The 12,808-nt window shown below is 36.3% G+C and overlaps 1 protein-coding gene, 1 long non-coding RNA gene and 1 pseudogene across 3 annotated transcripts; 1 reads left to right on the top strand and 2 right to left on the bottom strand.

Moving 5' to 3' along the window:
• The first annotated feature begins 365 nt into the window (after window positions 1-365).
• Window positions 366-3,290, top strand: LOC137944517 (receptor-like protein EIX1). The gene has a single exon (XM_068790202.1). The coding sequence runs from the start codon at window positions 366-368 to the stop codon at window positions 3,288-3,290; it is 2,925 nt and encodes a 974-aa protein (XP_068646303.1).
• A 726-nt stretch (window positions 3,291-4,016) lies between these two features.
• LOC137944736 (uncharacterized) lies at window positions 4,017-12,808 on the bottom strand. Of its 2 annotated transcripts, none has more exons than XR_011110844.1 (6): window positions 12,685-12,808; window positions 12,499-12,572; window positions 12,311-12,375; window positions 5,534-5,615; window positions 5,316-5,425; window positions 4,017-4,393 (listed from the first exon to the last, which is right to left on the bottom strand). It is a non-coding gene; the product is annotated as an uncharacterized lncRNA (long non-coding RNA). The 2 variants fall into 2 exon arrangements; XR_011110845.1 differs by lacking the exon at window positions 4,017-4,393 and adding an exon at window positions 4,430-4,472.
• On the bottom strand, window positions 7,962-10,478 carry LOC137944789 (putative pentatricopeptide repeat-containing protein At3g23330; annotated as a pseudogene).

The following is a 12,808-nucleotide window of genomic DNA, read 5'->3' as shown; positions in this document are numbered from 1 at the left end:
GGTCATTAATTTCTTTTATTGTTTATTATTTTCTCGAAAACAGCAAGTCAAAATAAAATGTCGGTATCTTGCCACTGTTCCGTTTTTCATTTATATAAAGATTCTGTTCAATATATTTCTCTATAGAAATATATTTCTCAATCCATGTCTTCAGAAACGAACGAATTGGGGTCTCCAGTTTTTATTGCCTTGACGTGCAAATTGATTCTTCTGAGGCCAAAGACGGAGAAGACTATACAAATTTTCTAATCTACTCAACGGGCCATAGAAAATTTCTAACCCATTGGACGGGCAACAAATCATCCTAGATAAGTCTATAAATAACCAAACGAATTCTTTCTTCTCCATATCTTGCAATGAACATCATGGGTACTTCAATTCCCGTTCTTCTTTTCTTTCTTGTTCTTTTCCTTCTTTTTCTCAATACTAACGTGAGTGGCTGTCATGAACAAGAGAGAGAAGCCCTTCTTCTTTTCTTTCTTGTTCTTTTCCTTCTTTTTCTCAATACTAACGTGAGTGGCTGTCATGAACAAGAGAGAGAAGCCCTCCTCAAGTTCAAACACGACCTTTATGATCCTGCAGCTAAACTCTCTTCGTGGGTAGGGGAGGATTGTTGCAAATGGACTGGTGTAGTCTGCAAGAATATTATTGGTCATGTTATTAGGCTGGATCTTCGGAATGTAAACGAGTACTACACCGGTTTGGGTGGTAAGATCGATTCATCTTTGATTCATTTGAAGCATCTAAAGTATTTGGATTTGAGCTGGAACAATTTCAATATAACTCATATCCCCAAATATTTTGGTTCTTTCGAACATCTCAGATATCTAAATCTCTCTTATGCAAATTTTGATGGAAAGATTCCATACCAGCTTGGGAACCTCTCTAATTTGCGCACTCTAGATCTCAGATCCACTTACTGGCCTGTCACTAGTGTTGTTGATGACCTTGCTTGGCTTTCCTCTCTATCTTTTCTACAATACCTTGATCTCTCAGGGGTAAATCTAATAAGGGCACTGAATTGGCAACAGGAAATCAACAAGGTTTCTTCTTTGAAAGAGTTATATTTGAGCGATTGCATGTTGGGAAATATCCATTCATCATTCCCATTGTCTAACCTCACATCTATAAATGTCCTTGATTTATCTCATAACCAATTTAATTCTACATTACCCCATTGGTTGACAAATTTCAACAGCCTTGCATATCTTGATCTAAGTGAAAATCAGTTTAGTGGCTCCATCCCATCTACTATGGGAAATCTCACTTCTCTTGAGTTTCTTGACTTGAGCAACAATTTCATTGATGGTAAGATTCCAAGAAGTTTCAGTAATTTATGCAATTTGAGGATTTTATGGCTAACATACAATTCTATTAGTAGTTGGGAGAGATTGACAGGATGTCTTGCCAATAGCTTGGAAACCTTGGCAGTGATTGGAAATCAATTGAAGGAAAGTTTACAAGTTTGGTTGGGAGATACTAGTAATTTGAAGACCTTAAAGTTCCTTGATCTATCTGACAACTTATTTTCGGGATTCATTCCTTCCTCGATTGGGAGTTTATCATCACTGCAGGGGTTATACCTACATGGCAACAAACTAGGTGGCTATATTCCCCAAAGTATTGGAAAACTGTCAAACCTGCGTTCTTTTGATATTGCCAATAATTTTTTCACATTTGTCATCACTGAATCTCTTTTCACTAAAGTTGAAAGTTTGAAGTATATTAGTTTGGCACACAACAACTTGATTTGGAAAGTTAATTCACAATGGCTCCTTCCTAACATCTCAATCATTGATATATCATCTTGTCCAGTGGGGCCAAAATTTCCCTCATGGCTTCAACACCATAGGAACATTTCTTTTTTAGATATGTCTAATTCAAGTATTTCAGATGTTGTTCCAGACTGGTTTGGTAATATTATAGTCAACATGCAATATTTGGGTCTCTCTCACAACCAGCTTCAGGGCAAGTTGCCAAATTCATTCCTACAGATTTTTTATATTTCAAACGATTCATTTTCTGGACCAGTTCTTGAGAAGAATATCCCAAATTTGTACCACTTGGATATTTCAAATAACTTTCTGAATGGTAGCATTCCATCCTTACTTTGCAAATTAGAAAACTTACAATATCTTGATCTGTCAAGCAATTATCTACATGGCAATATTCTTGACTGTTGGGGAAATAAATCAATGTCTCTATGGTACATAAATTTCTCGAACAATAATTTTTCTGGTGAAATTCCGAGCTCATTGAGTGACATACCTCTCCTTGCATCATTGCACTTGAGGAATAACTTTTTGTCAGGAGAACTCCCTTCAACCATGAAAAAAATGCAGTCGTTGGTCATTCTTGATCTTGCTCATAACAAACTATCTGGAGTCATACCGACATGGCTCGGGGAGAACTTATCAATTTTGAGGATTCTATCATTACGCTCAAATATGATTTATGGAAATATCCCTCCACAAATATCGAACAATAGTTCTCTTCAGTACTTGGATCTTTCACACAACAATCTATCGGGGGTTATTCCACGATCTTTGGGGGACTTTACTGCAATGACTAAGATACATGATGCTAGTGAAAAATATTTTACTTCTACTTCGAATACATTCTCGGATCAAGTGGAAATGATTCTAAAAGGAGTGGAACTTGAAAATAGTGGGACACTTGGATTTTATAATGTCATAGATCTTTCAGTAAATAGTCTATCTGGAGATATTCCCGAAGAAGTGACACATCTCCTAGGACTAAAGAGTTTGAACTTGTCAAGTAATTCTTTGAAAGGAAATATTCCCAACAAGATTAGAGCTTTGAAACAATTGGAATCCTTGGATTTGTCCAGAAACAGACTTTTTGGCGAAGTACCTTCAAGCTTATCGACATTAAATTTCTTGAGCAAGCTAAACTTGTCATACAACAATTTGTCAGGGAGGATACCATCTGGTTTTCAGTTAGAGACACTCAACGACTCATCAATATATATTAGTAATGACAACCTATGTGGGCCCCCACTATCACCGTGTCCAACAAATGAGGTGCCCCCCCATACGGAGATGGAGAGAGAAAAAGATGATGAATCTGAAATGACAGGGTTTTTTGTTAGCATAGGGCTAGGTATTGTCGTAGGCTTTTGGGGTTTTTGTGCTGTTTTGATATTCAAAACTTCCTGGAGGATCGCCTATTATCGATTTTGTGATGACATCATAGAAAAAGTTATTGTGGCAATGATTATATGGTTTGCTAGACTCAAGACAAAGATCCAGAAGGTCAGGGAAAACTAGGCATCTATTAAAACCAAGACGATGGATTGGTAAACATTCTTTGCCTTATACATTTTATCAGCCTTTTATTTCACAAATACAAAGCGCTTACTCTACTTTTTCTTGACAATTTTAGGGACTATTGGCGCAGAGTATGAATTGTCTACCTCTTGCTTATTTGTGCAAGGAAGTCGTACCAACCGAAGGTGATTGATTGATACTATAATGGCATATAAATAATGTTGGTACAAGTTATCATCAATGGTTTTTGCCCATTGTGTATCTGATTGGTTTGATTCTACAAAATTATTTACTACTCAAGTGGTACCTTGCTTTCGTTGCCAAAAAAACTTTTAGTAGTCTTATTTTTATTTTAAAAAATAAAACCATAAAATTTCTTTCTCATAACTAACAAAGTTATTCATGAGAAGAGTTTTAACTTTACAAAGTTGATTGATACTTTCAAAAGTTTTAACTTTTAAAAGCAATTTAAAGCAGCATAAATAGTTGTTGGGTTCCTTTTAGCACTTGTATCAAATATAAAAGTGACATATAAACAACAACAAAACCTATTACTTTGTCATCTAAGTTTTCTAGTTTTATTGGTCAATTTCCACTAAATAATGTGTTTGTCACCAAAATGAGATTCCTATACCTTTGTTTGTTAAAAGAAAAATAGTTGCTGGTATGAAAAATCCTCAAAAATAAGATTATACTTATTTTTACTAAAAGATTGTTATGTGTACATTAAGCTAAGATCACTTTATCCTTTCCCATTAGGAAAGGAGCCACCAACAATTTATAAAATCAGTCTCTTACATAAATCAAATAATATCTTATAGAAAATGTAAAAGCCAAGCCAAAAACATATAAAACAAAAATAGAATAAAGTCAAGCCATTTTTGCTTATTTCTTCAAATATTTTACAAAGGCAAATTTGGTCTTTATTTGAACGAGGGTAATGTGAGGTTATACTTCTTTGCTCATTCTCTCCGGTCTCTTCACTCCACTCATCCCCTACCGATATTGGAAACAAAGCACACAAGCGGGCCATGCAACTCTACATGCCAGCCATCACAAATGTCACCATGACGAGATGAGTTATCCTTCGCGTCAAGGCCGGCCTGCATGATGGCAATCAGCTCAAATGACAGCTATGAAGATGATTGTGCCGCACATCATAGGATATTTGACTCTCCAAGACTTCAAGAAAGGAAACATGGAAACTAAAAATATACTAAGAGACCTTGTAAAATAAGAAAGCATCTAAATGTTCAAAAAAGTAAACATTAGATGCATTGTTGTATAGGGCTGACTATTATTCATATCCACCAAATTAATCAAAGTCAGTATTTGCACATTCTTCATGTTAGGTGACCCCATGCAATACTAGCTACACAATCTCATGTAAAGTTAAAGCATCCACACATGTAGCACCAGAACCCACTAGTGCAGATAAAGATGAAGAATTCGTTGGACATGTTGAGAAGATCTCTCCCATGAGCAACACAAGTTGATCAAGGACAAAGGAGTTTCATCCAATCAAACACTCTATGGAGGAATGATTATCTCAGAGGATTCCTTCAACTAGGAAAGTTCGTGTTAAAACATATCTTTTTCTATAAGGAAAGTCTAGTTGTTGAAAGTTTATCAAAAAAAATTTCTGAAGAAAATAATATCAATCACAATTCAAAGTCTTTATTTTTCTATACACAGTTTCATACAAGGACGTTTTTCCATTAGATTGTTTGATTTCAATTACATTTCAGCTACCACTTGGCAATGTTTCAAAAGCTTCTGCAATCAGACCATTTGAATTGGTTCATCCAAAAAATGGAACCTAGACCAAATATTTTACTTCTGGCTAAACCAGCTCTCTGACCAGATATTTTACTCCGTTAGATTGACCAGTCAGACTGGCCTCTAGTAGAGTTGCACATGTCAGTATTATTTTATATACCCCGAACCCTTTCACCCACAAACTTCAGCTTTCTTCAATCCATAATGATAAACAAATAATAGCTAGAAAAATTAGATGAAGATTACCTTCATAAAATTGTAAGGATCTTCCAATTGATTCATTATTAAGCCAAGAATGCGGTAGTGATCAACATAAAGATGCATAGCTGCCACGTCAAAACTTCACTGCCCATTTGCTAAATAATGAAAAAATTGGGAGATAAGAAAAAATATATTTCCATGGAAAAGTGTTTTTGGTAGATATATAATAATGAAAAACCAAAGAAAAATGTTTTAGAGGTCACCATCTATTCACGTCCATAAGTCTCCTTCCAACAAATTTAACCTGCAGATGCTCAAGCTGAGAATTTATGCTAAATCTGTCACCTGCATATAAACAAAGAATAAGTAAAACTGAGGTCAGTGCGTGTAGAACTTGCAAGAATGATTCCATTCAACATGATTGACTAGAACAAACCACATAACACAACTAGTAAATTAGATTTTCAGGAACTATAAATTTTTCCAGGAAAGGTGCGCATACGTTTAAACATTTTCAGATCTTTTAAATTTTAATAACAGCACATTTCAGTATTTTAGAATCTATTTTTTTTCAAAGGTGCTGGTAAAGTCTTTAGCAGAAAAGAAGTTACAGAGTGCAAAAAAAGATTCATCAACTACTAAATACTTTTTTAAGTTATTCATAAAAAAAAAATACCTTTTTAAGTTATAAAGTGAGCTCTTAACAGTTTTCCCATTGTATTACTTCCTTGAAGTTTTTTTTTATCTTTTATATTTTGAACTGAGTTCCCTATAGTTCTTAAGACTATATACATCTTTAATTTGCCAAAAAAACCCAACAGGCAACTAATTTAAAATGGCATTTGTAGAGTGCCCTTCCACAATATAGAAGCTTAAGAAGCATACTAGTAATATAGAGGATTATGTTCCCTGTTTCTACTAGTAAAATTTCCTAAGAAAATAATTCTCTCTTTACTTTAGAAGAGATGTAAGAATTGTTTTTTATTCCAACAACTCCAACCTTCAAAGATGTCCTGTAGGTTTTCATGGTTTAAGAAATCCTCAGCCAGTATTGTTGTATCATACATGCTCAAAATTTCTTGTGAAGGCCTTTCCTGGAAAAAATATCATTGGGTGGTTAGCTACACTCATTCAGCCATTACGGCTGTATCATCCAAGAGCACCTTCCAGACAAGTAAAAGCCAAGACCAAAGTTGAGTTTGAGGTAAACCACAGTAGTGGAATCTCACTACTTGAACTAGAATGAACTCCCTCTGCTGGAGATTTGTATCTCTAGAAATAACAGAAATGGAGAGATAACTGGGATTTATTTCAAAAGAACCTTAGAAAATGCCACCTAGAAAATCTGTTTAGTGTCAGTCTCTATTTAATAACTTGTTAATTCTATGACAGTTATTCCTTTCCCGCCCTTTTCAAATGGAAACCCCTAAAGAGCCACCCACAAATAAAAGATATTCAGTTTTTATTGATGGAAAAATGTGAAAGTGAATATAATTTTTTTCTTCCACAGAAATATGGCTTACATGAATACTTTAGAATAGCTTAAAGAATTCAGCATTAGCCGCTAGACTCAAATCACAAACCACACAAGAACATCAACAACTGCAAACTCTAGCCAGTAAACTAGTCATAAGAGGAAATTTGAGATTACAATGAATTCTAGACCAGGCTATTGTTGGAGCTCATAAATGAGCAGTAAATAACAGAAAAAGACCGGAAAAAAATCCAAAGAGAATGAAAAAGATTACGAGACATCATCTTTCTGGGAAATCAATGAATCTTCAAACGAAAAATAAAGAGAATATCAAGAGGACAGGAGAATATAAGAAAGAAGAACTAGGGAGCTCCTTCAGTAACCCTGGGCCCTCTGGCTATGGCAGTGTGATTTGTAACCACTCCGGTCATGTTCCCCCATCATATTGTCACCCCTAGGGTATCTCAGATTCCACCTCAACTAAAGTCCATGCGCTTCTTCAAGGTTTGAGAATTTTTAAGAATAATCTTAGTCAGCCAGTGTGGAAGAAGATTTTTAAGCTGTGATCACCTGGGCATAAGGGGACAGCTAATTTACAATGGAGATTTGACAAACAATTCATGGGGAATGAGGGTTTGGTTGCCACTGTCCAGATTGATTGGTCCCATATCCCTCAGGACGCCAACTCTTCAACTGACCACAACACCAAGAAGGCACTCTCTCCAGGACTCCACCTATCACTTTTTTTCTGGAATTTCTTCTGTGTTTGTTTCTTCTTGATATATAATTTCTGTGCTTGATGCCCCTTTGTCTCCTTTTCCTTTTTATCCATCAAGATTTTTGCCTTTAGAAATAAAAAAAAAAAGGAACTTAAAGAATTGTAACCTAAAAAAAAAAAACATAATATTTCTTTTCCCACCTTTCCTAGCTTTCAACGATCATAATACAAGTTCAAACAAATGAGAATTTAGAGAGAGAGAGAGAGATAGGGAGCAAACACTACCTCTTTCTCTCCCTACTCTCCCAATGATGTGCACAAGGAAAAAGGGGAAAACAAAGAGAAAAATGAAATAGCCAAATGGATTCAACTTACTGCTTCCAACCAAAAGACCAACCCAGCAGTGGCCATGATGATGTGCAGTGAATGCCATCTGTGCATTCACCAAACTTCTTCGAAGGATGAAGCCAACAAGGAAATCAATGCTAATTGTAATGACTCACCAATAGTCTCCACAAGAACACAAACCATCCTTAAAATGGTGAAATCGACTGATATCCCTGACAATTATCTCTCTGGCCACTATCTTTGAGATGAACTTAGTAACTGTATGGCAGTCAATACACACTCTTAGATTCTTAGTGACTCGAATAGTTATTCCAGGGGGGTACTAATGATACCAAATGCTATAGCAAGTCTCTCGCTATGACTACACAACAAGTATCTCTTCTACTCTTCCTCCACATCATGGAGAACATCACCTGTATACGAAATATTCCCTTCTTGCTCCATCAGCTCACCCAAAACCTTCAAGGTCTCATGTATTTTATCATAGAATGGGTGGGATCTATCATCTGCTATGAATGTATGCAGTTTGTTTTTAACTTCAATCCAGCTACAAGCTGGTTTTTTCCTCATCCCCTTTCCCTTCATAGCTATTCTCCGACTCGCTGCATCCTTCTATCTACCACCACCAGCATAAATGTTTGACATAAGAACATGACAGACCATATTATCAGGCTCAAGCAGAACAATTTTTTGTGCCACCTTTTCAGCCAATGGAATATTTTTGTGAACTCTACAAGCACTCAACAAAGTTGACCAGACACTGGCAATGGGCTCCACTTTCACGCTTGAGATGAAACTGTAGACTTGCTCTAGCTTTCCTGCCCTTCCTAGAAGGTCTGCTATAGCAACATAATGTTCTAAACCCAGAGAAATATTATAATCTTGCTTCATGCTATTAAAATATTTCCAAGCTTCTTCTATCAACCCACCATGACTACAAGCAGTTAAAACAGCCACAAATGCTACATAATTAGGTCTTACGTTCTCATGTTCCATCTGTTTTGAACATGAAGAGAGCTTCTCGGGCCTTTCCATGCAGAGCATGACCAATGATTATGGCTGTCCATGACACCATATCTCATGAATCCATCTAATCAAAGATCCACTGGGCTGCTCGAATAGAACCACATTTTGCATACATGTCTACAAGTGAGCTAGCTAGCTATAAAAACGTTGTCTTCATATCTGCTCCTGACTATATATCCATGGAGCTGCTTCCCAAGATGTAATGTTGTCAAATGAGCACAAGCAGGCATTATACTGGAAAATGTAACATGTCTAGGATTAATTGTAGCCATCAACATTTGGAGAAGCAATCTCAGTCCTTCATCAAACAATCCATTTTGGACACATCCAGCAATAATGGAGTTCCATGAGATTGCGTCACGCTGGGGTAGCAGGTAAAATACTCCACATGAATCGTCCACCCTCGTGCACTTAGCATACATATCAATCAAGCTGCTTCCAATGAAAGCATCTGAATCAAGTCCATGTCTAACAGCATATCCATGAATTTCCTTTCCTTTATGAACATCTACATATTCAGCAAAAATGGGAAGAATACTGGACAAAGTGAAGGAATCAGGTTCATGACCAGCTAATCCCATTTCCCTAAGCAACAATAGTGCTGCTACATGCAAACAATTTTGTGCGTGTCCTGCAATTATAATATTCCAAGATACGAGATCCTTCACTGGCATCCTCTCGAAAACTTTTCTTACACTCTTGAAAAAAAAAAACTTTGCAGTGCTTGTCTCCAAAGCAACTCCATTGATTGTTCCACAATAACTCTCAATGATTGTTCCACAATAAGGCTGAACAACACTTCCTGCATCACATGGATAACAACAATGAACCATTTCATCCAAGTCAGAGCAATCTTCTCCATCCATTGTCCTTCTCCCAAGCCCTTCAAGCTGCTGAGAATTCTCATCAGCCAAACTATGCACTTCTCTCTCCTTAATCTTATCAAAACCACTCTTGCTTCCAGCATATTTAGGCTCTTTAAATATACTTACATCTTTTGACTGGCTAAATTTACTTGAATACTCACACTTTTTATCTCTTTTGGAAATATTAGTATATCGTCTTCTTCCATTCAGACCATCATCATCAGCTCCATCTTCCCACAGTTTGCAATACATATTCATCAATGCATTCCCAGTATAAAGATCATTATCAAGACCTAGACGAATAATGCACCCATGAACAGACTCACCAAGCTTCAAGTTCATCAAACAGGTACAAGATTTCAGAACTGAAGGGAAAATATTATGATCCGGGTAATTGCCAGAAGCCCTCATTTCCACAAAAGATGAAATAGACTGGTGAAAAAAATCCTTGGGAAGTATAACATCTTATTAGAGACTTCTAAGAGATAGAAGATGGTGCAACAAGTGACTCAAAAGTAGCACAGGCTTCTTGCACAAGGCTTAGGTTTGAGTAGATGACAAGCAAGGCATTGATGACCGTATGAGACCTACTGGTTTTGAGAACTTGAGCATGAAGCTGTTTTGCTTGGGATTTTGATTGTATGGAATTCAGTCTTTGAATCAAGGAGTTGAGTAATGTATCACCAGTCTGAAAGTTCATTTGAGCTTGAATTTTGTTCAAAAAAGGTGTTCATTCGCCACCTTTAACTATCAGGACACCCAAATCCTACTTGGCAGGGAACACAAATGATTTTACAGCAAATAAACCTATTTGGCAGAAAGGCTTCCAATTTACAGCAACAAATGGATTGGGTCCACGAAATTCAAATGCAAACTTGCTTGCGTGGACCACATCTTTTCCAACCTCTATAAGAATTTCTGTTCAAAGAGAGATTAGATGTAAGCTACTTCTAGAAAGAGGATAAAATAAATCTCAATGATGATCACTTTAAGGCCCTATTCGGTTAGAGAGAAGAAAAATAAAAATTCGATGAAATGAGATTTCTTTTCTCTTGTTTGGTAGAGTGAAGAAATTGGGAGCGACCATTGAAAACAAAAATGGCCTCTCTCGTTAGGATGCTCATAAAAAATAAAAACAAATGGGAAAAATAAAAGATTTCAATTTTTTTTTAAAAACTGAGCTAAAAAATCATTAGTATCAACTAATACATGTTGCTTCCTAGTTTTAATTAATAGCTTCTCAAGTGCTTCAGAGAGAATATCCACCCATGTAACCAATTTTTCATAATTAATTGTAATTTTTTTTCTGAACTGTAATAAATTTCATACTGAATTAACTTAAAACTTCAAGCTTTAGGCATCAAATGACTGATAAAAATGTTGGCCGCAGAACAACATGCTGTATGTAATATAGATTAGGTCATGCTCATACAACATTTAATAAATCACTAATAAAAATGAACTGGGTATAACATATGTCATCAACGTTAGCAGCAGTGCACCAAGAATCAACATCTTGTCGAGGGCATCATTATCAGACACAGAAAATTTCCCTCTGTTGGACCAACCAAGGAAAAAGAAAGACTAGTGTCTGGAATCTAAAAGTGTTTCTTTTTTCCTTAACTCACATCTGTGAAGGCTCTGGCAGAATGAAAAGAAAACTAGAAGGAAATATAAAATATTTTATTTGTCAAAAAAAAACCATTGAACAATTTACAGTCTAGAATTCAACTCTCAGGAATACTATATGAAATACATAATGAATATTTCAAGTATAAACATTCTACAATTAATCTTACAAGCTGAGATGGAGATTATAATGAATCCAACCGAACATATAGTAACGCTTGGTTGGACTAGTATATACATTTATTAGCATTGACTTTCACAAACAGAAACACAACTACCAACTCTCAAGTTGGATTAGTAATGTCCTGGTAAGACAGAAAACACATCTAGTAACCTTTTAGCAAAAGTAAGAAAAATATAGATGTTATGCAATAATTTCCCCATACAAAGTTGATGCTCTCTCCTTTTTTCCTGACTACTTGCTAGAAACCCCATCTTTTGATAGCAACTTCTAGCTTAGTCACCCTCTTTGATGGTATGCGTTGATGTATATTGCTTATCAAGGAAGAGGATTGCCTAGAAGCAATTTGCTTTGTTTTACTTAGTCACCAACATCTACCAGATAGTTAAAGCAAAAGCATCTCAGCCCATAGAGTGTACAAAGATGTCCCCAAAACCAACATATACAAATAACTGAAAAGCTTAGACTCGGAAGAGAACTAAGGGATTATCACTGAAAGCAGATTATCATCAAACATTTCATGCCTAGTGACCTAAGAGTCCATTTTATGTCCATCCATAGAATATGCAAGCTTCCCTAAGATGTTACTTTTGTGATTTGAAATGCACTTTGCGATCACCCTTTGATTGGTGAAAGGGTACTGGTTTTGAAGTATACAAACGTGTAACTAGGGACTATCTTTAATTTTTCAATGAGAGGATCTGGACAAAATATTTGCACAGAAGGGGAATAAATCAACAAATTCATACTCGATTGCATGAAAAACTAACCATCATTATTCAGTTATATCAAATTTACCTGTGAATAAATAAAGCCATCTCCGCAGCTGGTCGAAGCAAAGACGAACGATGTGACTCTCCGTGCTAGCTCACGCAAGAACACACCATAAAACGTGCACAATAGAACAGAGAGAAATTTAAGTGACAAATGCACGACAAGTTACCGAAGGCCACCCACAAGAGTAAGAACAAAAACGAGCTACTTACCAAAATGTCTTCTAACAGGGAGACCATTAATAAAGTTGTTGTGTTCCGTTTTGCTGCAATGATTTATAAGTCATCTGCAGTAGAAGGACGATAGACTTTAGAGAAGGATGCAAACGCAACCAATTCGAATAAAGGTGGCAACTTGCAAAATTTAAGGTCGAGAGAGAGTGAGAGAGAAAGCGCGACCTGCCGGTGAGGGAAGCTCCTCGGCGACGGACGACGACTCCTGCTCAACACGAAAGTGGACGCAATGGAATCCGGCGCGGGGTAACGCTTCCAAGCAAACAAGCCCCAGAAGGCGAAGAGGAAA

Source organism: Aristolochia californica, unplaced genomic scaffold (genome assembly GCF_029961685.1).
Source record: "Aristolochia californica isolate CCGP_79_NKW_82.1479 unplaced genomic scaffold, dmAriCali1.0.hap1 SCAF_11, whole genome shotgun sequence".
NCBI classification, from domain to species: domain Eukaryota; kingdom Viridiplantae; phylum Streptophyta; class Magnoliopsida; order Piperales; family Aristolochiaceae; genus Aristolochia; species Aristolochia californica.
The sequence above is the reverse complement of the archived record's forward strand: the minus strand, read 5'-3'. Positions and strand labels throughout refer to the sequence as shown.